At 34.8% G+C, this 27717-nt stretch overlaps 1 protein-coding gene across 10 annotated transcripts in view; it reads right to left on the bottom strand.

The window, feature by feature from the left end:
- PCDH15 (protocadherin related 15) overlaps window positions 1-27717 on the bottom strand; it is an 801855-nt gene that overhangs the window by 449865 nt on the left and 324273 nt on the right. For all 10 annotated transcript variants that reach the window (XM_063103018.1, XM_063103019.1, XM_063103017.1 and 7 more), the window contains 2 exons: window positions 27097-27207; window positions 14005-14175 (listed from right to left, as the gene is read on the bottom strand). In XM_063103018.1, the coding sequence (XP_062959088.1) occupies window positions 14005-14175; window positions 27097-27207 (282 nt within the window). The remainder of the gene's footprint in view (window positions 1-14004; window positions 14176-27096; window positions 27208-27717) is intronic.

The following is a 27717-nucleotide window of genomic DNA, read 5'->3' as shown; positions in this document are numbered from 1 at the left end:
AGTTGGATATATATTAACAAGCTCATTACCCGAGTCATAAAATCCAGATAAAATGCTAATAGATCGTGTCCACAATATACATGCTCTATCATTCTTTTGTACAAAATAAACTAACTTTCTAAAGTACTTCTTTAGGAACTGGTATAAAGAAGTTCACTCTGCTAGGATGGTTTCCTCAAAAGACTCTCAGAAAGATTTGTTTGTAGGAAATTTATAGGGGACTAAATCTATAAAGGAATTAAAGAAGTAGGATTGGGCAGAGGTGGGAATTTAAAAGCAATGCTGTTCAGGCAGACACAGCAAAACCACAGAAGATCTGGAGGGAGTTCCTTCCACAGCATCCCCACATTGAGGCCAGATGAATGGACCTTTATATACTCTCCCCGGCTCCAGTGACATCAGACGCTGATGTTCCCAGTGGATGGGGCATGAGGTTGGGGGAAGTGGTTCTCTTTGAATAGAGGTTAATTCCTCGAGGGGGACTCAGGCAGTATTCCTAGCACCTCGGGAAGGATGTAGTTGGGAGGGAGAATTAATTCATCAATCCCGAAGGGGATTTCTCATGTGATACTTTATAGCATCCACTGCATCTTAAAGGGCTGAAATATTTTTACTGAAAATTCTTTCTGATATTTCTTTATTTTTCCTTAGAGGACCCTTTCAAATCAACACAGAAATGCTGCAGTGGTGGTTAACAGAGCCACATTGTACTTGCTGGCTGTTTTTATTTAGTGCCTAAATTGAATATTATTCTTAGGAATAAAATGTAAAATCAATTTTTAAAAAATTTCCTTCAAAATCAACACTACATACTGCTTGTCTTAGAAATAGGAATACCATTAGCTGCTCAGATAATGATAATTAACAGTCTGGGTTTACAAATAATTCTATCTGTGGTTTATTTCAAGATAATATTTACTAGTTTAGGTACATGAGCCCTAATACCTAATCATCTACTTCCTAGAAATGTGTTTTTGTTCATGTTACTTAATGATGATAAAATCAGGTTGATAACTCATGCTGGATCCTTAGATCCTATGTGTTGTATACAGAGAAAATGTAACATACATAAAACACCAGTGAGACATATTTCAGTTGTTCTACTCTAGACTGAGTTCTAATTATGCTATCGTCTGAATGTTAGTGATCCCTCCAAAATGTAATGCTAATATCCAAGATGATGGTATTACGAGGTAGGAACTTTTGAAAAGTCATCAGGTCAATGAGATTGGTGTTCTTTATAAATAAGAGGTCTGCGAGAGAACCTTCATCTTTTCTACCATGTGAGGACACAGTCATCTGTGAGCCAGTAAGCAGGCATCAGACACCAAATCTACTGGTTCCTTGATCTTGGACTCCCCAACTCCATAACTGTGAGAAATAAATTTCTATTACTTATAAACCATCCAGTTTATGGTACTTTTTTAATAGCAGCACAAACAGACTAAGATAAATTGTTACTATGTTGTGAACAGAGAGTTTATATAACATACCTAGCACATTCTACTAGTTGGCTCTTCCCTTTGACTTCAGGCCTTCCTTTGGGAAATTTTACAACTTTATTTCGCAATCCTTTCAGTTTATTTTTAAAAGTAAAAAAAGGAGCAAACTTTATTTTCCCCTGTTTAAATTTAGTTCAACTCTGTCTCGGTAATAAGAAATAAAGAAAAACTTATTGGATAATGAGTTACTTCTATGTATACTCTCCAATTCTAGTATTAAGCCTTCAGATGGAAGTGGCTTTAAGAATTGATACAATTCTTATCCACTATCTGGCAGGTGAAATAGCACAGTACAAGGTCAGTTACGACTCAGAGAATTGCTGGAAGATCAACTTACTGCTGTCACTCCATGTTGAATCTGTGTATGTATTTTTTTTTCCAGAGAAAGATGCATATATATTTCTACAGACCAAGAAACGTTGTGACAAAAATGTTTACGTGTCCGAAGAGGTTTCCCTAATTGTCATTAATAACATCATCTCTAAGGTGAACTATTCCATATTCCAAGCAAATTATTTACAAATCAATTTTTGGATCACAATTACTTTGAAAGTAGGTGATCACCTTTACTCTCTTTTGTTCCCAGTATGTATACGTACCTAAATTCCTATGCAGATTTCAGTATGTGAAAATGTATTGCTATTCTATAGCAACAATAATTAGAACTCAAAATCTTGAGTTACACAACTAAAAATCATATCACATATACCTTGTATGTGAAATATTTTGCAATATATATAAGAAAAAAATATTTTTTAAGGACCAAATATGAGTTATTTGTCTGATAAAGTCTTTAAATACAGTGGTATAAAATTGATTCTGAACACAGAAAATATTTTTAACCTAAGTATACAATACAAGAAGTTCCTTATTTCTGATACTTAGTATCAAAGCAACCAGACTGCAAAATAAGCATTCTGAGTAGGAAGTACTATTTTAAATAAATCTTAAACCAAATGCATGCATGTCATACTGATAAGTGTAAACTCTTTTATATGACCCTCAAATCATATTAAAGAGGCACTTCTTTAAGAGCAAAGTCATACTTTAATCATTCTGCATTTCCTCCTTTTCCTCCTTTGTGAAAATACCACCTCAAGAGTAATTTTTCTAAAAATAAGTGTTCTTCATTTCATATATCTTCAAATAAATTGTCTGCCAAGGTAATAGTGATTGGAGATTCAGAGTCCTTTAGATGTTTATTACAATTATTTGACATTATCAGTATTAATGCTTATAGTACCTATAATAATTATTTTTTATTATCTTGACTTTTTTTCAGTTTCATTAAAATGAAAACAGCTGTCTTGTGTGTTATTTATTGACCTATATCATTGTTTCACTTCAAGTCATCAGCATTGCCATAAACCAGCCACAAGCTTCAGAGAAGTCTCACTGAAAATATAACGGAGCTATTATAAATTTTATTCACCTTTCTACAGCAACTGAAAACAAATGAAACCTTTCTCCTAATCTGTATGAATTTGTCACTTTTGTTTAAAGAAAATCTACATTAGGAAGAATTGTCAGAAATGAAGGATGAGATATTGTTTTCTGAAATCAGGATTTGATTGATAAGAATGTAGCAACCATTGGAAGGTCTAAGAACTGTGTTTTACAGCAGTGAACAAAAAAGCTTTGATAATGGAACAAACTTGAAAGGCCCAAGGAACACTATTTAGGTCCTAGTAGGAGAGCACCCAATAAGCAGGAATTAAATCATGTGTAGCCTGGTAAACCATATTCTGGTATTGGGATTTTATTCTTACCAAAACCAGAAGCCAGTGAAGTATTTTAAGCAGGACAGTGACTCGAACTGATTTATGCTTTTAAAAGATCACTGTGATTGCTGTATGAAGAATGAGCTGTAGGAAGCAAATGTAGAAGCAAAGACAGGAAGTGACAGTGGCTTACATGTAAGGTTTCCTCCAAAGGTCTTGAACGCATCATGAGTTAACATCATTTGGGAAGTAAGTAAATAAGCTGTTTCGCCCATAGTCTATTTATTTCCCTTCTTTGAGTATCTTTGCAGGAGATGTTAGTAAACAAAGTGCAAATCAGAGGGATCACTATTAGGCTACCTATAAATCAAATCAGTATAGTGCTATGGTATAGAGAAATAATATGCCATCAGAAAAAATTTTACCTAAAAGCCATCTCCAGCTATTATTTTTCTAAAAAAAGAAACTGTTTTTGAATAATCTTACAAACTATATTTATCACTTTCTCTAGTATTATTTACGTAATTGATTGTTTGGTGACCTCAGTGACTTCAGAACCATCTTTTGACCACACATAAGCCTCAACATAGTTAAAATTATTAGAATGCGTGATCATGTCCTTTATTATTCATTTTAATCAAGAAGAACTAAACAAATATGTAACATAAATTTGGTTCTGCAAAAAGAAAACATATCAGCTGAAAATGTATCTCCTCTAGAAGAATAAATTTTATGTAGGTCCTTTTGCTTTTTTTTTTTTTTTTTTTAAACAGTGGAGCATGTTTTTTGAAGTAACACTTTACATAGAATTCCAAAATTTAAACCAGACAAATAAATAAAGGTATATTCATACAAAGTCATAATATTTGGCTATTTTAAAAGGTAAAATATATATGCCTTGATAAGGAAAATTTCAATTTGTTTCAAATAAGTAAATATTTACTGAGCTTCCTACATTTGAGGCACTGTTCTAAAAGTTTGGGAAAAGGTGGCAAACAATATTGGTAAGGTCCCTGTTTGCAGAGTGTTTATATTCCAGAGGAAGTAGACAGACATTAACCAATTAAATTAATAAATGTATAAAAAATTTCCAGATAGCAAAACTAATCTGCAGAGAATAAAACACAGTTGCGTATTACCTAATTCCTGGGGAATCTGGCTAGTGAAGACTGTGTTATCAGGGAAGTTTATTCTCCGAGGTGGTAACATTTGAGCTGAAACCTAAATAACTAAAGGAGACAGGTACAGGAAAATATCAGAAGAAAGCATTCTAGTAAAAGGACACACAAGGGTAGAGAGCTGAAAGAGATGCACATTAAAGGACAGAAGGAAGGCCAGGGAGCAGGTGAGAGAGAGGTAGAGGATGAGGTTAATGAGACAAAACTGTGTAGGACCTTATAGGTTGTGGTAAAGAAAGATGATAAAATATGATCATCTGAGAAGCTATTATTGCATGAAAGCAGGGAAGTGACATGATCTGATGTCTGTTTTGTATTATTCTGACTAGATTTCAGGCAGACCTGAGAGACAGCTATCGTAGGACTCCAGGAAATAATTTGTGATGGCTTAATTATATATTTGCCTTCAATATCTGGATTTTCAGCTGCCCAGCATATATTTCCACTTAATATCTCTGTTTTGGAGAAATCATCAGGGACCCTGTACTGGTTAGGGCTCTCCAGAGAAACAGAACCAATAGGATGTATATATATGTGTATGTATGTGTGTGTGTGTATTATATATATTCATATACTCTAAAAGAGAGAGATAATTTATTTTATAAAATTGGCTTATGTAATTCTGAAGGATGGCAAGTTTAAAATCTGCAGGATAGGATGGCAGGCTGGAGACTCAGGGGAAAGTAGATGTTGCAGTTCAAGTCCAAAGGTGGTCTGCTATCAGAACGGCCTCTTTTTTGAGGATGTTAAGTATGTTTTCTCAGGGCTTTTAACTGATTAGATGAGGCCTATCGCCATTATAGAGTGTAATCTGCTTTACTCAAAGTCTACTGATTTAAATATTAACCTCATCTAAGAGATAACTTCACATCAACATCCAGATGTTTGACCAAATATCTGGGTACTGTGGCTTTGCCAAGTTAACATATAAAATTAACCATCACAGTCTCCATCCCCTCTAGTCTAGTCAGAAGGTGAGCATGTATTCAGTCAATCAATCAGATGCTCTCTCCCTGGGATTTGCATTTGAACAGAAGGACAAAGAAATACATCCCATCCCTATAGTCAGGTCCTGATCACATGATCACATGATACTGCCCCAAAGCACAGAATTGTGGCTTGTGCTTCCCAACCCTCAGCTCCCAATCCTTTTAAAGTAGTCACCAATAGATTCTGTGAGGCCACGGTGAACTTCTAATACTTTACTTTTATGTAGGCCAGTTATTTGTTTTGTTTGAAATAAACAACCACAACAATAGCATAATTGCTTTGGGTTGGCTGGTTTGCTCATTTGATTATAGCGTGGTGTTAAAACACCAAGGCCAAAGCTGATCCTGTACCAGCCAGCTGCCAAAAACAAAAAAAAACAAACAAAACAAACAAAGACAGAAACCCCCAAAGCATAATTGCTTCAAGCCAGGCTGTAGATATTTGAAAAGATGTGCACCAAATTGATAACAGTTATCCTAGAGATTGGGCTTTGAGGATTGAGATTTTCCAATTTATAATATGTATCATTTTCTAAGTGTGTCTGTATAATTTATAAACAGTAGCCAACCTTTTTATAATTAAAGTAATTCACGAAAAACTGTCTACATTAATGTGTAGGAAAAAGCAGAATTTCAAACATTAGAGGTAGTGGGAGTCCTATCTTTTCCTGCAGCAGAATCCCTGAGGCTCCTCTGCAGAATGGAAAGCTCTGTGGGACCATTTTAAAAACTTTACTGAAATTCATTGTTTTTATATTTGTGAAAAAATAAAGAAAGAGAGTAGGACGCTTGCTTCCCTGGCTGACATTTGATTCATTGATATATTTTTGGCTCACAGTATTACCCTGTGGCGTTTTTACATTGGCTACCACCTCTCCCCAGAGTGATCATAATATATTGCACAATTAATTCAGCACAAGCAGTGAGGGTACCAAATCTGTTTATTTAAAAAAGACCTCTGCTATTCTTCTGAATAAAGGTTTTGTATTCTTTTAAAGGGCCATAATCATACTGAATTAACTAAGAATAGTGCCGTCAGAAAAAATTAGGCAGCATCAACATATATATAACTCTGTTTTTAAAGCTGGAATCTCAATTAAAGATAGTTAGAAATTTAATAACAAGTATGACTTAGCTACTTCATCCCATGAGTTTCTGAGTAAACACCCATTCAGATGACAAAATTCCAATGATAATAATCACAGTAGCTAATATTACTAAATCCTTAGTATTTGCTAGGAACTATTTAAGTATGCTACAAAAATCTTCTTTTATAGTACTCATGAACATCAAATGTATTAAATATTTTTATTAGAGACATTAAGCAACATTCCCAAAGTCACCACGATTTCAACTCAGCCTCTGATTTCTTACCAACTATCCTATAGTGAGATAGTAAACACTTTTGCATTTTTTCCCACCTAATTTAGTAAGCCATCAGAGAGTTTTGGAATAAATGTTTAAGAAAAGCTATAAGCATAAAGCATAAGTTAAATGACTTTATATCTTGTACATTTATGTGTGTTTCATACAGAAACATGGCTCAAATGTTAATTTAAAATAATACTTTAAATAAGCTTTTCAATATGAAGTTAGACTTCAATCATATTATTCAGCAGAATAGGGACTTTGGTTCCTTCAAATGAATTTTTAAACTTAATTCCTCCTGTCTATTGTTTCTCATCCCTTAGTTGTTCCACCAAAAATTACAGATGTCTTCATATTATCTATAAATGGAGATATGATACAGTTGAACTTATTTAAATACATTTTGACCAGTAATGAAAAGAACGAAGAATTTTTTTTGCTGTCTTATAATTTTACACACAATGTTCAAAATCATGATACAATTTCATGCACAAGACAATGCTTGCTGATTTATTTATTTATTTATTTATTTTGGTGTAAAAATCATTGCTTTCCCAGCTTGAATCTGAAGTTTCTTTAATCGTTTGTTTGATTTTGGGGTGTGTGTGTGTGTGTGTGTGTGTGTGTGTGTGTGTGTGTGTGTTTGTGTGTGATTGTCAGTAGGAAGAAAAAGTAGCAGATATGCCATAAGTTGACTCTAGATGTATTATTTATCACTTGTCCCTTCAACACATTTTGAAAAACAATCTTTTAAAAGGTTGTGGGCAGTTTGGGAGCTGCCGACTGTTTCCCTCCTCATCCATCACTTTGCTGGCCCCAAAAAAGCTCCACAGGAAACATTTTGAAAATACTTGGCCTAAAGACTGAGTGAGGAAATAATTTAATATTTGGAACATTACTGAAAGGAAAAGGAGACATTATGAACAGTGTGCAGGGACAACAATTATAAACTGGAATTCTCTATAGGAACTGGGAAATGCAATTACTTTATCCAGACTACCTGTCAGACTCCTACTTGAGGGTCATCTTTGACTAGACAATGACCAAGTATGGTAGTGCTTGCTGTCACATTTTTAGTTGAAAACAATGACAGTGTATTACAAATTTTCTATATTGTGGCTAATATATGCATTTATATGAATTTAGTGTGATGATGGTTAGAGAAGGAAGAGACTGGAGGCTGGAGGTCCAGAGCTGAGATATGTCCTTAAGTGGGTATTTTGACAGTGGAACTAGAAAGGCACCAAACACATCTGAGCCAGATTTCCTAGGTAATGTAGAAAGTATCTTTGGAGATTGAGTTTGGGATAGGGGTCATTGATATCTAGGTTCAAATCAACAATAACCCAAAGGCAATAGTGGGTAACATTAGAGTAGTTGTAGATCTATTAAAATCAGTTAGAAAGGAGAATGAAGCATCTGTGGGAAATACAGGTAAAAATACCAGAAAAAGTGAGAAATGTATGCTTGGAACTCTGGAAAGATTTCAAGTAAGAATACATACCCACAATATACAAATAATCCCTATTTGAAAAAAAAAAAATCTCATTGATGTAGGTTTGCTCAGCTCGATCTTAGTGGAAACTATGGTGAGGAAAAAAAAAAAAAATACAGCAAAGGGTAGAAGCCTGGAAAAATCCCTAAAATTTAATAAGCAAAAAAGTAAAAATAAAAACGCAAGCAGAGAGATTCAATTATTTTTCTAAAAAAAGTAACAGCCATTAAAGATTAAAAGGAGAAACCCCAGGCCATCAAGGGAAAGAGAAGAAATAGTAGTTTCATAAAAAACCGGAGAGGAGAGTTCCCAGATTTTAACAAATTTAATGAGAGCACGAGCCAAGAAAGATTTATAAATGTTGTAGTTCACTGCAAATCACCACCACTCTTCTAATAACTGAGAAAGCTTCCCTGGAGGGAGAGAGCAGCAAAAATAAACCAGAAGAGCTATCTTTAACAGTTACACATGAAAAGTAGACTTCTTTATGGCAAAGGTTGTGGCTGAAGATTATTGGGATAGAATCCAAAGCTTTAAACAGTTAGAGGGGGAAAGACGACTATGTCTGGGGAGCAACTAATGCTGAAATACTGAAAATCACAAGGTGCAGTAATTGAAGGAAGGTATGTACTTGTATAGTAAACACATAGATAATATATCAATATTTCATAGTGTTTCTATTCAGGGATAAATTACTCAGGGGGAAAAAATAAAAGGCTAACCAACCAACCAACCAACCAAGCAAACAAATGTTCAAATCTGAAGAAACGTGTAGAGATTTATCATGTCTTTTTCTGTGCTTCACTAAAAAATAGAGAAAATAGAGCCATGGACTCTATACTCTAAAGTCTACATTTTTTTTTTTTTTTTTTTTGCTAATACTAGAAAACCTAAACTTTATAGGCATATTAATAAATTTAAGAGAGTCGGAAAGTGAGAATAAATTTCCATAATAATATATTTTGGCAAGATTTTTATCTCATTCTTGTTTCCCAGTTTCCTCAATTAGCATAGAGTTAGGCTTATATTAGGATTCAATAGTTATTTATCAAACAAATAATAAACATTTAGCACAGGACTACCAATTGCTTTAGTACCTTTGGGACACCAGGTTTATATATTTATGTATTCAATATAATATTAATGTCAGTGTTTGTGAAACATTAATTTTTGTTGAAGACAGTTTTCTGTAGTAGAAAAACACATGTAATCTATATTTGTAAAACAACTTTGTCTCTAAATATATGATTACTGACATTTTTATATAAAGCAGATTTTTATTTTTAATTATGTCCTAGTTTATTTGTTAAACATTATACTAGACTACATTTTTAAAAGTTTTTCTGAGTTGATAAATTCTGTATGTATTTTAATGAGGTTAAGAACGGTTTCTCAAATCAAGAATACCACTGAGGTAATTGGTGGAAAATTTCACATCAACACAGGAGGTGAGCAGGTGTCAAAGATTTCAAAATTTGAAGAATTAGTTTGAGAAAGGTTAGAAAGTATGTAATTAGAGTCAACATGTCCTGTTTAGCTGACATAAATGGTTAGTTCTGTCACTCTGAATAGCAAGATCTTACTTATTGAAATACCTTGAAATTTTAGCTGAATTTATAAAAGAAATGGAAAAAGAGAAAATAATGAAAGGACAGACTTAAACACAGCATTTGAATCTGAAACTCAAAAACTAATTTCAGTTTTTACCCCTAGTGATCCAGAATGAATACAAAATAACAATATAGAAAAGTGCATAAAAACCTGATGCCCCTACTATGGCTAATTTTATTTTCCAAAGATTACCATGACAAAATTTCTTCACCCACATGTTCATCTTATAATGTGACTTGGATACTCCACCCATAGGGAGGATGAGTGTTGTAAAGCTACATGACGACGCCAGTTGTCGTGGTCTTTTACCTGCCCGTAATCCTGCTGACTGGGCCAATTGTTGAGCTGGGACTGGGCCTGGAGCTCATAGACCCCTCAAGTCCATTGTCCAGACTGGGTCACAAACCCTTCACATGCCAGACTGGGTCCCCAGATCCCTCACTCCAGGCTGGGTCACCAGACCCCTTACACGTATGTCTATGAGCTAGGTAACTGGCAAACAGGTCCTTGGAAGCTATAGGTTGGAAAGCATGACCACGTGCTGCAGCAGCTGCCTGAGGCACTAGATGCCAGCCAAGGTGGCAGCGCCATGCAGTCATGTTAACCCCACCTACACACAACTTGCTTTCAAAGAATGATGCACCACCCCCAACCTGACTTAAGGCGAGAGGGCCTGATTAAATTATTCTATTTCCCCAACAAGTATGTTTCTACTCCTTGAACCTGGTAGAGATTTGACTATAGATGAAGTGACACTGCAAATTCCAGGGCTAGTCCATAAAACGTTCTGCCCAGTTTTCTTGGGAAGTTTGTTTCTAGAACCCACTGTCTTGATGTGGGGATGTCCAAACAGCCTATAAAAGGCCTACATAGAGTAGTAGAAAATGAAATCTCAGTCCTCAGCCCTGACTGAGCTCCCGGTAATGACCAGATCAACCTGCTAGCCACCTAAGTTAACCATCCTGAAAGTGGTACCCAGCCTTCAATTAAGGTGACTCAGCTAATGCTGCATGGAGCATAGATGAAATGTCCCCTCAAACTCTGCCAAAATTGCACCTTTATAAGCGAATTAAACCATTGTAGTCTGAAGCCACTAAGTTTTGGTGGTTGGTTATTCAGCAATTGATAATCAGAACAAGTGGCTACTTTTATAGGTAAACAAACATATTTAATTTTTTTTCTACATGGCAATAAAAATGTTTCTTTATTAATAAATATATGCCACAATTAGTTAAGTGTGTAAAGCTAACTTTTGCTTTGTTTTATAGAATGTTAAAGAATGGCTAAATTCATCTGCTAAAAAAAAGATGATAAAACATAAGAATTGATTGTTCTGGAATTCTTAGCATAACATTTAATTTGAGAAACTTGGTTATAAAAGAAAATACAAAGATACTTGTTCATGAAACTACTTATTAATCTTTGCTTGAAGACCTCTTTTTTAACCACCAAAGATCCACCATGCATGGGGTACCTAGAGCTCCTAGTTTAAATGTTATTTTACAAAATATTCAGTGCATGAGAAATTAATTTGTTGACTTGGCATCAGTAATTCATCATTTTCCTTATGTTAGGATATTTAATATTTACTATTGAAATAGCTGTGTCAATTGAAGACTGGATAAAATTTATCTTTAGACTAGTTTTATTTGGGTACTAATACTCAAAATATGAATATTATAGTACAACCATGAAGCTGGTGAAACAAAGGCACACCAAGCATTACCATGCCCATCTACAGACTGAATCTACAACTTAACCCAGAATGAGCCGTTACCCATTTTTGTATGTAAGGTTAGGCCTCAAATCTATCTTAATTTTATTCACTCTTCTCAATCCTGAAATAAATTTTAGTTTTTAAGCCATATATGCGTAAATATATTTACTTATTTATTTTCACTTACTAGCTGTATGACCATGGAAAGTTCCTTAAAACTCTTGACCTCCAAGAACTCATCTATAAAATGAGCTTGATGGCGGTCCCTATCCAAAAGCGTGCTTGTGTGTACTCAACCAGTTAAGATTTCTGCAGAGCTTAGCACAGTTCATGACAAACTGGACATTCTATAAAGCCTTTAGCCATTATTGTCATTTATATTATTACCCCAAATCTGGAACATGGCCTGCTCTCTAGCAATAAACTGCATAGGATGAGGGGGAGGCTCAGACTGTTATCTGGAAAAGAGAGAAAAGGATGCTCACGGTCCTTTATAACATTAAATCAGTACACTCTGCTTCTCAAGCAGAACTCTCCATCTTCCATTACTTTGCTCAATACACCAAGTACTATTATACAGTTATTAGACTGATTCACTGAATTTAATTATTGTGATATCAATATGTCCATTCTCTTGGGGTCTCACTGGTACACTAGCTACATAAATTAACTTAGAAACATAAAATAAGACCTATACTTACTAGAAATGAGAAAGGGGTTAGGGAGTAACTGCGTAAGGGACACAAAGAATAATTATGATTTGTGATGAAGAACATGCTAATAATACTGATTTGATCATCATGTACTATACACAAATACTGATAGTCAGCTCTGTACCCCATAAATATGTATAACCAAAAATAAACAAAAGTAAAACAGTCCTAAAAATATTGTCTTTTTCACCATTATTTCCACCAAGCTGTTCAAAGAAAAGTTTCATGTTTACCATCTTTAATAGTTTTCTTATTGGAATTCAACAAAATAATATCATGGTATACAACTTTAGGTAGTTTACATCTATTTGTCCAGACAAATTTTGATTAGCCTCTTTGTCTGCCAAATATTTAGCTGAAAATTTATATCAGTTTCTTTATTCAATGCACATGATAACATATATTATTTTTTCTCCAGCTTTTTTTGTTAATACAAGTAAACCGGATCAGTGATCATTTCTGCTAATAGACACAAAAGTGATTCTCAACCATTTAAGATGTACTACGAGTGAGGTATGTTGTAACATCAGACAAGAACTATTTGAAGTAAATAAAACATAATTTAAGGATGCCTGATTAAGTTCAGTTGGTTAAGGCATGTTGTTATTATAACAACAATGTCAAGAGTTCAGATCCCCATACCAGACAGCCCCCCAAAATAAATAAATAAATAAATAAATAAACAAGCAAGCAAGCAAGCAAGCAAACAAACAAATAATTAATTTACTAAATAAATAAAAAGAAAAGAAACTGAATTTACTTTATATTTGGGATAAAACATTCCCATTTTATTATTTAAGATCTTAAATACAAAAAAAGAGCCACAAAGCTACAGTTCTCACATGATTCCAGGAAAAAAAAAAAAATCTAATATCGTGAGCCATGTAAGAAAGCCAGAGAGCTGAATGATTTACAGAGAAACTGCAAAAATATTAGTCAAATAATTGACTCCTAGGAATCCAACTTCTCTAAAACAGAATTAATATATACAAGTATATTTTTTACTTTTAGGGGAAAAATTGATATGTTAGCCTTAACAGGATATATGTTTGCCTTACAATTCTTTCTTCTTAAATATGCATATCTATCATCTAGGGAGGTCCAAGGTATGAATTCCAAACTGACAGGAATTTATAGCTCCATTAGCATTTTTTAAAAGTACAGAATTGAGTGTAAAAAATATGCATTCAGTTTTCACCTTTCTGCTTCTTTAAAATACATCTTTAGGGGATAGTTATTTATATTCAGGATTTGTTAGTTCCTACCTCCAATCAACCAAGCATAATTCCCCATAGCATTTCAGTACTCTAAGGGGCTAAAAGAGTAGCAACCTGTTGACCTGTGTGTCCTCTGACTTAAGAGTACATATTTAAATGTAAATTTAACAAAATGCTGGATTTATTTCTTGGAGTTTCCCAGAATATGTTGGCAACGAAACTCTGCTGTGATTTATCGGTAGAAAATATAAAATAGTCAGTGTCAGAGGAATTGTTGCTTCATGACAAACTTTCCACTTTGTCAATGATGTAATTGTGCATTGTCACTAAAAATTTACCCATACTCTGAAAATAGTTTTAGACACAAATATTTCTCAACACTCACATAGTGAACTTTGTTATTATCCATCAGTTTGTCTGCAAAATACTTGAATAGGATCCCACTGGTTTTAAAGAAGTGTAAATGAAGGGGAAAGGATGAGCTCATATTTACCGGAGTTCTCAACTCAGGTATGGCAGCTTGATAGGTGAGTGGACGACAGTCACGAGTGTTTGGCACAAGGACACAAGGGAGAAACACTGGACCCAAATCGTCTCCATCCAGAACATCCACTGTGAGGGTGGTGGTGGTAGTTCGCCGTTCGTTCAGATTTTGTGCACGGTCCTGTGCAAGAGAATTACAAACAACAGGGAGGCTTATAGATGTTAAACACAATGTAGACTTTTTCTTTTTTTTCCTTTTCCTTTCTTTTTTTTTTTTTCTTTTTAAAAAATGATTGATAAGTAACTTGCTTAAACCAACAGTTTGAAGTGGTGATGCTGGGATGTAAACTGAGATCCACTCGTCTTCAAACCCACTTTCTTGAAAGTATGTTATAGTAGCTAAGCTTTTATAAGTTAGGCCTTTAAGTAACATTTCTCATTATTGAAATGGTAATAACATAATCTTGCAATGGGTTTGTCATATCCTTAGGAATTTGCTGCATTGAGTCCCGTTTGAGACAGATCATAACACGTAAAACTAATTTTTTTCTTGAATAATTCACTGGAAAGCTGTTCTGAGAATAAATGGAATCCTTTTGTCATCAAATTTGAGTAAGAACCAGGAAGGAAATATATAAATATTAGGTACCGTAGCTGTAAACTGTGGTAATTTTTTAAAATACATCTTTTATTTTGAAATACTTTTAGATCTGAAGAAAAATTAGGAAGACAGTATAGAGAGTTCCCATACATAGCAAACCCTGGAAAATCACAGGTTTGAGCTATGTGGATCCACTTATATGTGGATTATTTTCAATAAATAATATCGAAAAGTTTTTGGCTTGTGTGTCATGCACTCATCAAAGAGTTAAGTAGTCTACCTAACAGGAGATTATCAGTAGTTAAGTATTTAACTACTTAACTACTTCTTAAATAAGGACTTAGAGCCCTCTCCTGGGGGATGGGGGGGGGCCTTCCTGCTTGCTTGGGACACACCCAGAATGTACCTGACATCCTTAAGTATTTAAGTAATTAAGAAGCTAAGCTTGTGGGACGTCAAAAGTTAGATACTGATTTGACTGCATGAGGTCAATACCCCAACCCCTACATCGTTCAAGGATCAACTGTACCCTAAGCCCACTTTCCCCTATTATTAACATCTTACACATTTTTTACAATTAATGTACCAATATTGATATTGACCAATATGACCATAGTGTTTCCCTGGCTAAGCTAAACTTCATAAGGTCTTCATTCTGCTTCTAGGCTTCTGACCTCCCTGTCACTCTGGCCCTTAAAGATTCCACATGGCCTAACCATGAAGGTCCCTCTTCTCCCTCTTCTTAAAGTATTTACTTTAGAAAACTTGTAATTGTAAATTCCTTCTCTGCTCCTTTGAGATGTAAATCTTTCTAAAAGCCTCTTGTCAGTTTTACCAGCCTGAACTTTCTTTTTCAAAGACCTGGGAGCCATCCCTTTAAAGTGCAGTCAAGACAGGTATTGATATTTAACTCTGTGCCCCACTGATATATACAATCAACTATTTTACAACAACAACAACAACAACAACAACAAAAGTACTGGTCAAGGGACATAAAGCTCTCATTGGAAGCCTAACTTCCATAGGAAGCTTGCTCCAAGTTATAAATACAGGAAGTTTGTTTTTCCTTTGGGAAGGCCAATTAGTAAACACAGATGACCTACGATTTCTCCACACCCATACCCACCTCTGCTCTTAACAACTCTCTAGCCATTCTTTTCAACAGTTGAGTTCAGACTGCATTCTGATTTCTCTTCTCTAATTTCCATAGCCTGGAATAAAGTCTTCCTTATGCATTTAACTTTGTCCAGTGCAATTTTGCTATGACATTTTTATTAACTGAAATCCATAACTCATTCATATTTTCCTAGTTTTTACTTAATGTTCATTTTCTGTTCCAGGATCCCAACCAGGACAAAAGGAAGAAACAATGGACCCATGTCATCCAGAACATCCAGTGTTAAAGGTGGTGGTGGTAGTTCATTGCTCATTATGGTAGAATCTGGAAATGTTTTGGCTTTCAATGTCTTTAGTTATTATCCTGTAGAATCATTATGTTTTTCTGTTTTTTTTTAAAAAAATTATTCTGTACAACTCCAAAAAGTAATTATACTTATATACATGTTCATAATAGCACTATTCACAGTAGCCAAAAGGTGGTAAAAGTCCCAAATATCTTAAAATTATACTTAAAATGGATGAGTTTTGAGTATTTAGAAAATCTTCATTTAAGATAAATTTATGGGTTTATTTTAAGTTTTAGAAAAAAACTCACTAGTTCATTAAATCTGTTACTTTAAAATTATGACTGCTTATGATAAAGTTAAGTTTTAAAAGAGTGAAAATCTAAATTAAATTTAAGAAAAAATATTAAATAGATAACATTTTATGTAATATATGGATGTATATCTCAGAGAAAGTATCTCTACATTACTGTGCCACTCAGCCTTGTTCCATATGTCACCATCAAATCACTGTAATAAACAAACTGAAACATTTTTCTATCCTGCCTTTCTTCCATTTTTTTTAAGTTTTAAAGTAATTTTATTTGAAATTAAATGTAAATAAGTATCTGATCTTAAACCATAAATTCATGTATATATGTGTGTGTGTATATATATTAGTTTAAATGGCATGAAAACCTTTGCTGCATTCAACAGCATCTGTGCCTTTGGATAACATTCTCAGTAGTTTCTTTGCTGGTTACCCTGTAATGAGAGTGTATGAGACTGAGTGATTATAGTGCATGTATTGTAAGAACCAGCTTAATATTGCTTTATAATATTTCCATCTGCTGGGAAGGCCCTTTGTATTTTTCAAAGCCGTTTCATATGTCCCTCATTTAAGAAGTGACAACATTAGTTTCACTTTGTTTCAGAGGAGAAGGCCATCCCACTGGCATAAGCAGGAGAGAAGGGGCACACGAAACTCCTATAGGGACAGGAGTTGAGGTAGAAGGGTGAGGACTAGACTTTTTGCTAGTGTCACACTGAAGCAGAATGGGAAAGAAAGGCCAGGTAGGTTTTTTTTTTTTTTTTTTTTCTTCGAACGCATAGAAAATTGAGGGAAAAGCAATAATCATGCCATAATGTCAAACAATTATGTCAGAATGTATGGAGGCACTACGCAAAGTTTATGGAAAAGTTCGTATTACCTTTTAATTTTTTTTTTCATGAACTTTGTGAAATATCCTTGTAGTGTGTACTTCTGGGTTGTAGAATGATGGGTAATATATTTTTATTTGGCCACTTATAACATTCCTATGTTTTCCAAATTTTTCTCAAAGAGCTTTCTTTGCTTTTTGTCATAAAAATACCCTTTGCTTGCCAGTCAGAAAGAAGCAAAAGAACAGAGTACACGGGCAGGGTGGACCTGAGAAGTGGCAGACAAATGGTAGCCAAGGCTTGTCACAGAAGACAGAGGGAAAACTGGGTTACATGAAGGATTAGGCCTCCCCTGTGGGCAGCTGGATGTGACTGTGCTTCACGCATACTGGTGGCTCTTCAGTGCACTGACGGTTTAGGCCAGGTAAGCATAAGAATCCTGAGTCGCTTTTTATTCCATCTCCATCTTCATGACGTAGCTGTTGTGGCATTAATGCGTTTCCCTACAACTTTGTCATACTGTTTCTGTGTCAGCCACTCTTCTGTTATGCTTTTACCTTTTCAAATTTAGATAAAACAACTACAATATAGCCTTCAGCAGATGGCTTTTCCTAAAAAGGAGATGGGTTCTGGAGAATGTTTTCATTCACTTCCATCAACCATCCTCTAACACAGCTAGACGTGGCGTATTCTTCTCCATCTGAACAGTAAATCTTACACAGCGGTGCGAGTTCTGCTAGAAACTGCCCCTAGTTAAGTTTCCCAGGGACCTTGTCCTGAAGTCTGCTACAGTTAGTACTGATCTGACAGGAAATGCTCTTGTGTTTCCGCTTTGAAGAACTGGGTGAGATCCTGCCAGTGTGACGACACGTATTCAGTTAGAGTGCAGAGGTACACAGTGGTCCTCAAAAGGGTTTGCTTTGACAGCCGCTTTGTACCATTAAGGGTCCACCGCAGGCTTCTGGGCTCAGGCTTGGTAGCCATGGTGACTTGCAGCGCTATTGCCGCCCTCCTGACCCCAGCTTCCACCTGCCAGGCCAGGGCTGGGGGTGTTTGTCTGGCGTGTGGCTCCGAGTCTTTCTTTCAGTCTGTTAGCAAGGAATCTCACTATTACGTGCTTTTTCTGGGTCGTTGTCATTACTCCATAGAATGACTACAGGTGTATAGCAGGTTGTATAGTTCTAAAATACATTAAGAAGGCTTTTTTTTTTATATTGAGGAAAGATACTGCTTGCAAAATATTGATCTATAAAATTTGTATTTTTAAGTGAAAAAAAAAAACAAAAAAACACTTGGGAACCTACTATGAGCAGAAATGTAGCAATTAAAAAAAATAGCAATGTGATTTGCATACATGGGGGTGGTTGCCTCGCAAACTGTCACCCATATCTATATCTATATCTATATATATATATCTATATCTATCTATATATATATATATGGAAGATAGGAAAATATGCCTCATGCACCCGCATATCTTATGAGCCCATGAGGTTGATGCTAATCCATTATGATCTTCTCTCTGTTTAGAATCACATTTGATCTTAAAAATTCAACTGAAAGAAATTCCTTGGCAAATAAGATAAAAACCAAAATAATAATATTAAAAAAAAAAAAAACCTTTTGTTCTGTCTAGTAATATGATACTGCTCAAGACTGTTCTGGATAAAAGAAATAACATTCTAAAGTATGAGTGGTATAAAAAAGCATAATTATTTGCATAACCATTTTATGTGATTCTATTTAGTTTGCAGTTTTATTCATTGCTATGTGAGAATCCAATACATATTAAAAGTTACCCCCAAATTTTCCTTTCTTCCTCTCTCCCATTGTCTCTGTCCATTTCTCATCTTCCCGTTTGTTGGGAAAATAGAATAATTTAATCAGACCCCTTTGCCTGCCTATCCCTTGGGGGTGGTGCAGCGCATTCTTTGTAAACAAATTGTGCATGTGTGGGTGGAGTTAGTGCACAGGCACTGCGCTGCCAACTTGGCTGGCATTTACTGTCTTGGGCAGCCGCTGCATGCGGCCATGCTCTCTCAAACCTACAGCTTCCAAGGACCTGGTTGCCAGTTACCTAGCTCATACACCTGCGTGTGAGTGGTCTGGTGACCCAGCCTGGCATGTGAGGGGTCTGGTGACCCAGCCTGATGTGTGAAGGTTTTGTGACCCAGTCTGTGAAAAGGCTTGAGGGGTCTGTGAGTTCTAGACCCAGCCCTAGCTCGACAATTGGCCCAGTCGGCAGGATTATGGGCAAGTAAAAGAGCTCTACACCTTTTTTTCAAAAAATAAGATAGTATTTTAAAATTTTCAGTGCCTAAAAATAAGATAATATTTTATTAATTTAGTGAACTGTGACTACAATTGGCATGCAAGAATATCTCTTCAAGAAGTTACTCAAGTTCAACTGCTACCTATGGACTGAACCATGTCCTTGCAAAATTCATATGATGAAGCCCTAACCCACAATATGACTATATTTTGAGATATGGCCTGTAGGAAGTAATTAAAGCTAAATGCTGTCATAAGGATTGGGCCATGATGCAATCGGATTCGTATCCATATGAAAAGAGGCACCAGAGAACTCTCTCTCTTTCTCTCTCTCTCTTTCTCCCTCTCTCTACCCTCTGCCCCCACTTTACCCCACATAAACACAGAGGAAAGGCAATGTGAGGACTCAGCAAGGTGGCCATCTGCAAGCCAGGAAGAGAGCCCTCACCAGAAACAGACCCTGCCTGAACCTGAGCTGGGACTTCTAGCCTCCAGATTTAGGAAGAAAACAAATGTGTGTCAGTTAAGCCACCTAGTCTAAGCTACTTTTTTTTTTTTTTTTTTTTTTTTTAAGATGACCAGTAAGGGGATCTTAACCCTTAACTTGTTGTTGTCAGCAACACACTCTCCCAAGTGAGCTAACAGGCCATCCCTATACAGGGATCGAAACCTATGCCTCGGTGTTACCAGCACCACACTCTCCCAAGTGAGCCACGTGCTGGCACTAAGCTATTTTTTTATGGCTGCCCAAGCAGATTAATAAAACCACCTAATTTACATTTTTTCAATATGCATTATTATTTTATATATCATTTATACATTTCCTAACATTAAACATTTAGTAACATGAAAGCTTTAATTACCATTCATAAAAATGAATCACTATTTATTTAGCAGTTGTGAGTACAGCTAAAAGTAATGGATTGCAGGTGATATAAAAAATAATCCAACATAAAGAATGAGATATGGGAATTTAAAAGTATACACATATCATCAACACAGAATCAAGAAAGCCCTAAGAAATATTCAGCAGAGTATAGGATTTGACCTAGCTGGAGCATTTTGTCAAAGCCTCACAGGGATATAGTATTGACCTGGCTCCTGAATCCTCAGTATCTTTATGCAAAGTTTCCAATATTTTGGCTCCATGTGATGGTAATAAAAGGTGTAACTTTTCAGAATCATATTGTAACATACTGTCTGGCATATCAAAGACACCCTATTGGTTTTGAATGAATTCTTTACTAAACAGGCTGAAATTTGTATCAATACATTACAAGGAAGAATTTTTTTTTTTTTTTCTGAAAAAAGATATGTGCCTAGTAGAACTTCAAAGAAAGTTACTTCGTATAAATAGTTCGGAAATAACTAACTCATTATCTCAAAAAATGACAAATATTTCAATTGTGATAATGTTAAAGCAATAAAACACCTCTATTTCTTAGATTGTAAATGAGACTTTAATTCCTTTATCCCAATTGAAAGGCTTTCTTATCATAAAATAGTTTAATTGTCAAGTATTTTTTGATCGAACTAATGATAAATACTGATTTCTAGCAATCTGTACCCTCTGTTTAGCAGTGTATTAAGTGAATATTGGTTGTGTGAGGTGGGTCAGGGAGGATGTAGACTGTACCAAATAACATGAAATTATGTAAAACCTGGTTTAAAAATGAGCATAAGACAGACATGCTGATGTTCTGATTTAGTTTTAAGGCGATGTCAGAGGAGCGTTGGAATAGACTTCTATCATTTAAATATTCAGTATTCAAGTAGTTTGTAGTTTAACAAAATGGCTAGAAGCATCTACCAGAACTCATAGATACATTTACTAAATACTATTTCATTACTTTATCAGGTATTTGGAGTAGAGAAAGAAAAAAAAAGGGGGAAATAATTAGATTTACCCTGAGTCTTCTGACCCTGTGTCAGTTACCTAAGACCACAGAGGTCTTTGCCTTGCTTCTGATCATGAGTGATAGATGGAATATCACTGACTAAAGCTTTACAAATTTATCTTAGGAACTTGATTCTGTTAGATTTCTTTATTTAAAAAAGAGAACGAAAGCAACAAAAATTGCCTTGGTGTGAATCACTATAGAAGTGCAACCTTATCTCTTTTTCTTGAAAACATTTTTTTTGTTTAAGACATTTACCTAATTTTTCTTAATTTTTATACATACCAAAAGAGCGAATAGTATCATCTTTTACGTACCTGCTTACATATCTTTACAACTCAAACACTCTAAGTATTTTTTCCCTTAAACCATCAACCACCATTCTCCCATCGAGAATGGTACCCTCCATTTCCTTTTGATTAAGAGCTATTGCCTTCATTCCTTTCTTTCTAATCAGTCTTTCTCCTTTCCTTTCCTCCTCTTCATTAAACCATGCTGATTAGGTGAGAGAGTAACTTTGAGACAGCAATGGAGGCCAAATAGCTAGATACTCCAAACTGGTGTTGGCCAGATTGGGGAGTTTGAGCACCGGTCTCAACTCTGCCTCAGATTTCATCTTCTGAAGACACAGGTCAATCCCCTTTCATTTTAATCCTTAAGTCTGCACCTCCAAGAGAAAATGGGATGTATATAACATTTATAATGCCACGATAAACATGCATGCTTATCCCCACTTAAATACGTATAAAAATAACCCCACCCTTGTTAAATATGTATGAGTTCTTATAGCTAGACTCTTAAAAGTTGTTACTCCCACCTGCTCGGCGAGCTTGGTCAGTCATGAGACCAACCTCACTCCTGGCTTGCACAACCTCCCAAGCCCATATGTTTGCAATGCTTACACATTTTCTTTGAATATTCATAGCCTTTAAGAGAAAGGATGGAGCTAGGAAAGAAATAGTAATATTATATTTTTAGAAATCATAAGCATCCCTCTTTAGATCTTAATATTTGAGAAAACATAGAATAGCACTGCTATTCCTAAAATGATTCAGAAATTCCTCTCACTATGATTCTAAATCAAATATAAACGTTTTCTTTCTGACAATTTAGAACTCTTAAATATCAAAGTGTATATAGGATTTCACTCAGGATAACAGTAATACAAAAAATGAGTTGGCTTTGAAAAAATCTTGTGTGAAGAGATGAGTTTGATTCTTTTGTGATTTAGGGTCAAATATCAAAATTGGAGTTAATAATGAAAGAATATATTGGAAATTTCAACAAAAGGAAAATCCACTGATTTTTGTACTTCTCTGGACTTCTTTTTCTAGATATCTCTCCCCCTACCTTCCACACACAATTTTTTCTGGAATTGGTAATTTTTCTATTGTGTATCCATATTTAAAATAAACAGCATGGCCAATAATGTTGCAAATATTCTCAAGAAAACAAGTGCCAGGTTTTTTAAGGTGGGTGAGTCAAAACTCTTTCAGCTTAATTAAGAATTATAACATGGATAAAAAGAAACCTCCCTAGTACTTATAATTTGAATGATTCCTTCTGCAAATCAATCAAATCTTTGTACCATAAGCAAAGCCAGGTCAAAGCTGAGTAATGTTAAATGATTTGTCATTAGAAAGCTAATTAGCCTTTTAGAGACCATCTAAAGTCAAGTTGGTGCTCATATTTCAACTCTCCTTATAACTCCAAGAGAATATATTGGTTTTTAATGTTCATGGTTTATACGCCACCAATAAAATAATAAAAAAAACAAACAGAAATATAGAAGAACAATTAGAAAAATATTTTAAATATATGGGCATCATTGTCTTATATAAAGACTTAAAATATATGTATATGGATATTAATCTATGCAAAACAGAAAATGATTAACAAGTATCTCTCAGAGGTGAGAAGCCCTGATTTGCAGCATTTGTCACTTTCTATACTATAAATGCTCCCACCGTGGCGGCAAATGTGAGGTCACAAGTTGGAGTTAGGAAGAGACAACCACAGTTGGCCCTCAAGCATGTCTGAGCTGGCTTTCTAGCTCCAACAACCCACTGTGTTAAGCAAATTCTATGTTTAAATTATAGTGGAAATGGGCATCCTTCTTTACCACTTTTGGGAATGTGATGTGTTGAAATACCCTGGAAAGCAATATGGCCTTATCTACTAAGATTAAAAGCATATGTGATCATGTATCAGTTAATGACTGAGATATGTTCTGACGAAAGCATTGTTAGGTCACTTTGTCCTTGTGGGAACATAAGAATGTATTTACACAAACCTAGATGGTCTGGCCTACTATGTGCCTAGGCTCTATGATATAGCCTATATAGGCTTTTTAGAGTTTTTAAAGGTTTTCAGGCTATACCATAGGCTACAAATTTGTACAACATATTACTGAACTGAATACGATAAGCAATTATAACACAATGGTAAGTATTTTTGTATCTAAACATACAGAAAATACAGTAAAAATATGGTATTATAATCTTATAGGATCATTATCATCATATATGCAGTGCCTGACACATGCATACTTATATATATATATATACACACACACACACATATACTTACTTACTTACATATGTATAATTTTTCTCATAGTAATTCTATTTTAATTAGCCATTTTTAAATAATACTAGTTCCAGTCCTTAAGTGGTTTGTGTAATATCATAATGACATCACAATGTATTCCAAGCATTAGTCTAAGTAGTTTTTTGATTGCTAATTTGCTAAACCTTACCAGAACCCTGTTTGATATGTTTATGAATATCCCCATTTTACTGGTTAGGAAATTACCATACAAAGTATGTCCAAAGTCACATGGCTAGTAAATGGCAGAACTGAGATTTGAACACAGGCAGTATGGTTCCAGAGTTTGTACTTTCACTAGCAAACTACACCCACTGCCTCTCATGAGACTCACGAAGGTAGCTATCAATTTGGTGCCACAAAAAAGAAGCACAAAAACACTGTACACTTGAATCAACTGTAATGCATCTTTACTTTGATATATTACACAGCTATTAAAATTACATAATTCTGAAAGCCTTTAAAAACTCTAAAAAGCTTATAATCTCCTATATTTAACATTTACACTTTGTACTGTATGACTTAAATTTATAATAAAAACTATTATTACAGATAAATTCAAATCTTCTTTCAACTTCTCCCTAATCCCATTCCTTTCTTTTGATGAATTATATATATATATATATATATATATATATATATATATATATATATATTTATATACCATTTCTTAATTTTATCCCTGAAATAGTAAAAACTCATCACTCCCTCAAGTTACAAGAAATCTATCATTGGATATAAATTCTTCCAGATGTCTTTATAAATATTTTAAAATTAGACAGCAATTCAGAAGATTTCTTTTAGTTTGCATTTCTTTTTAAAAATTATCTCATTTAAACAGTACAATAAAATACTAGCTTAGAAATACATTTCATAGAAATCGGACTTTTCTGTAAATTTTGTTAAATATTCTGAGTCATGCAAGGGAAATTGTACCTTTTCTTCACATCTTCACTAAAATAGAAAAAAAAAATGTATTTTTGAGGAGCTCTGACGTGTTTCTTCCTAATTGATCCTACTTTTTCCCATATCTACAATTTTCACTATAGTCTCTGCCATTTGACACCAAAAAAAGAAAAATAAAGAAGTATATAAACTTAGGAAATTTTAACGAACATGCACAAATTTGGGTTCAAAAATGAGATCTACATCTCTATGTATCTACCTATTTACTTACCAATCTATCTACACAAATACACTCCCCCTTTCAGGTGAAATATCGCTAACGAAAGCAAGGAAATGGCAACTTAGTGACAACTTGCTGCATATGAACTTGCTCAGAACAGCTGATTGAGGGTGTTTTCCTTTTACTGTCCCCCACTATCTTTCTGTTCTGTTATATGAGTGAGATTACAATGCTTAGAAATTATTAAAGACACAGTCAGCTTCAGTCTATCTGCTTTTTTTAAAATAAAGACTTTATATTTTAGAGCAGTTTTAGGCTCACAACAATATTGAGAAGGAAGTTCAGAGATTTCCCATCCACCCTGCCTGCACACAAGCATAGCCTCCTGCATTATCAACTTCCCTTATCAGAGTGGCGCATTTATCACAACTGATGAATGTATACTGATTGACACATCATAATTCCCCAAAATTCATAGTTTACATTAGGGATAATTCTTGGTAATACACGTTTTCTGGGTTTGGACAAATGTATAATGCCACGTGTATCCACCTTTATAACATCATACAGAGTATTTCCACTGCCCTAAAAATCCTCTGTGCTCATCTGTTTATCCGTCTTCACCTCCCACCCCCTCATCCAATCCCTGGTGACCACTGATCTTTATACTGTTTCCAAAATACTTTTACCTTTTCCAGAGTTTCATATTGTTGAAATAATACAGTATATAGCCCTTTCAGAATGGCTTCTTTTGCTTAGGAATGTGCATTTAAGATTCCTCCATATCTTTTCATGGCTTAATAGCTCATTTCCTAACTGCTATTTCAGAATGTGACCCTATCACTTACTACATGACTTTTTAAAAATTAGTTGCTATCCATGGCTGGTCCTGTTAGTTGCTTGTTCAAATGCTAGTCCCATTCTTCTTTTTAAGAATAAAAAAAAAAAAAAAAAAAAAAATTCAGGTCATCATTGTATCCAGTCCCAGGGTATGAACCATAAGTGGTGTAATCCAGAGATGACTATTTCATTCCTTTGTTACACATTCAGACTTCCTTAACCTTCCTTCCTGCTGTGCTCACTCAGGTAACCCAGTTCTGTAAGAAGTTGGGTAGGAGAGGATTTTGAAGAGTCTCTTTTCAGATAAAAGGAGGGAGAATCAACAAGCATAACAAGAGTCCTAGTTTTGCTGCCCATTCTACCTCGTTACACTCAGACGTGAAATGAATTTGTGACGCTTATGTCTGTGGTACTGAACTGGCTCCTAGCAGATAATGCACTGGGAAAAAAGTCATATTTCAAGGAAAGGCAAAGTGTAAGGATAAGGGGAACTAGAGTCCTTGGTGGTATCCTTGAGCTGTCAAACCCACCCTTGAGCCATATTATTCCAGGGATTTGATTAAACTACTACTACTACCAGTAATAATAATATTATTAATAATAAAGGCCTATATTATGTAAGCAACTGTTTTTCAAGTTTTCTGGTATTGCTGTCTATATATCCTGATACATTTCAGTGCTTTAAACTTCTTTTATGGGCATAGTAGCAACTACTCAATAAATGATAGCCATGAAGATAAAGATGACTCATTATGAAATGGTTCTCTACCTTTATTGTACTTTGGAATCCCCTGGGGAGCTAATTCAAAATCAGGGATTCACTTCCATCCTTTGCAATTTTTATTCAGAATGTCTGAGGTAGGTTTCAGCAATCTGATTTTTAGTATGCTCCCAAGGTGATTCTGCTGCAGTTGTTTGGTGGGTCATACTTTGAGAAATACTTCAGCATTGGCTAAAAACAAATTATTGGAGTGTGGTTAACACACAGAGTGATTTAGAGGGTGAAGAATACAGTAGATGGAAACAATCTTCCCAGTCCCATCCCATCCTTTTCCCCATCTAGAAGAAAATAACTTATAAATTCCACCAAGGGTAGGGGTGCCCTGTTAAGGACGATAATTTATACTGAGCACTCTAACAGTATCAGATACACTTTGGTCCAGTTCTGTTCTTTCATAAGTTCACAGGAGAAATGTAAGAGAAATTGAATACTCACATTAGCTTGGATGATGACAAAGTAGCGAGTCTTATCTTCATAGTTGAGCCTCTTCCTTAACACTACGTTTCCAGTCAACATGAGTGGAATTTCAAAGGTGTCATTGGATGTCTGCAAATATTAAAGAGACACACTTCAGACCATTTAAATATAAGATGAATTAGATAACTCAATATTCCAATTTGGTCCTCTTGAAAGGTACATATGGCATGCTTATTATCTGAAAATAGAATGTGAGTATAAACTTCAGATTTAATATATTCTTATTTCTCAAAATGTTTCATTTTGATCAATGGGCTTTCCCAGAGTCCTTTGATAATAATAAACAGGTAATTTGTTTCCTGTCATAGTTTTTTTTATATATATATATATTATTAAAGTTATTCATCAGCAGTCTTGAAATAATCCTAAATCTAAATCCAGGTATCTGAAAATCTTCCTTGTTACCATATTATCTTTTCACCACTTGTTTAACTTGTTCAAACATCACAATATGTGATTTCTATGTAATATCACTTTTCAACATTGGTGCCCATTCTGTATTGTGGAATATGCATAAAGCAAATGTACTTCGCAGGGCCTGGTTTTCCAAAGCCTTGCAGTTTCTAATATTGACCTTGC

The sequence above is a fragment of the Cynocephalus volans genome, chromosome 7 (genome assembly GCF_027409185.1).
Source record: "Cynocephalus volans isolate mCynVol1 chromosome 7, mCynVol1.pri, whole genome shotgun sequence".
Taxonomy (NCBI): Eukaryota; Metazoa; Chordata; class Mammalia; order Dermoptera; family Cynocephalidae; genus Cynocephalus; species Cynocephalus volans.
Note: the sequence above shows the minus strand (reverse complement) of the source record. Positions and strands in the feature narration are given on the sequence as shown.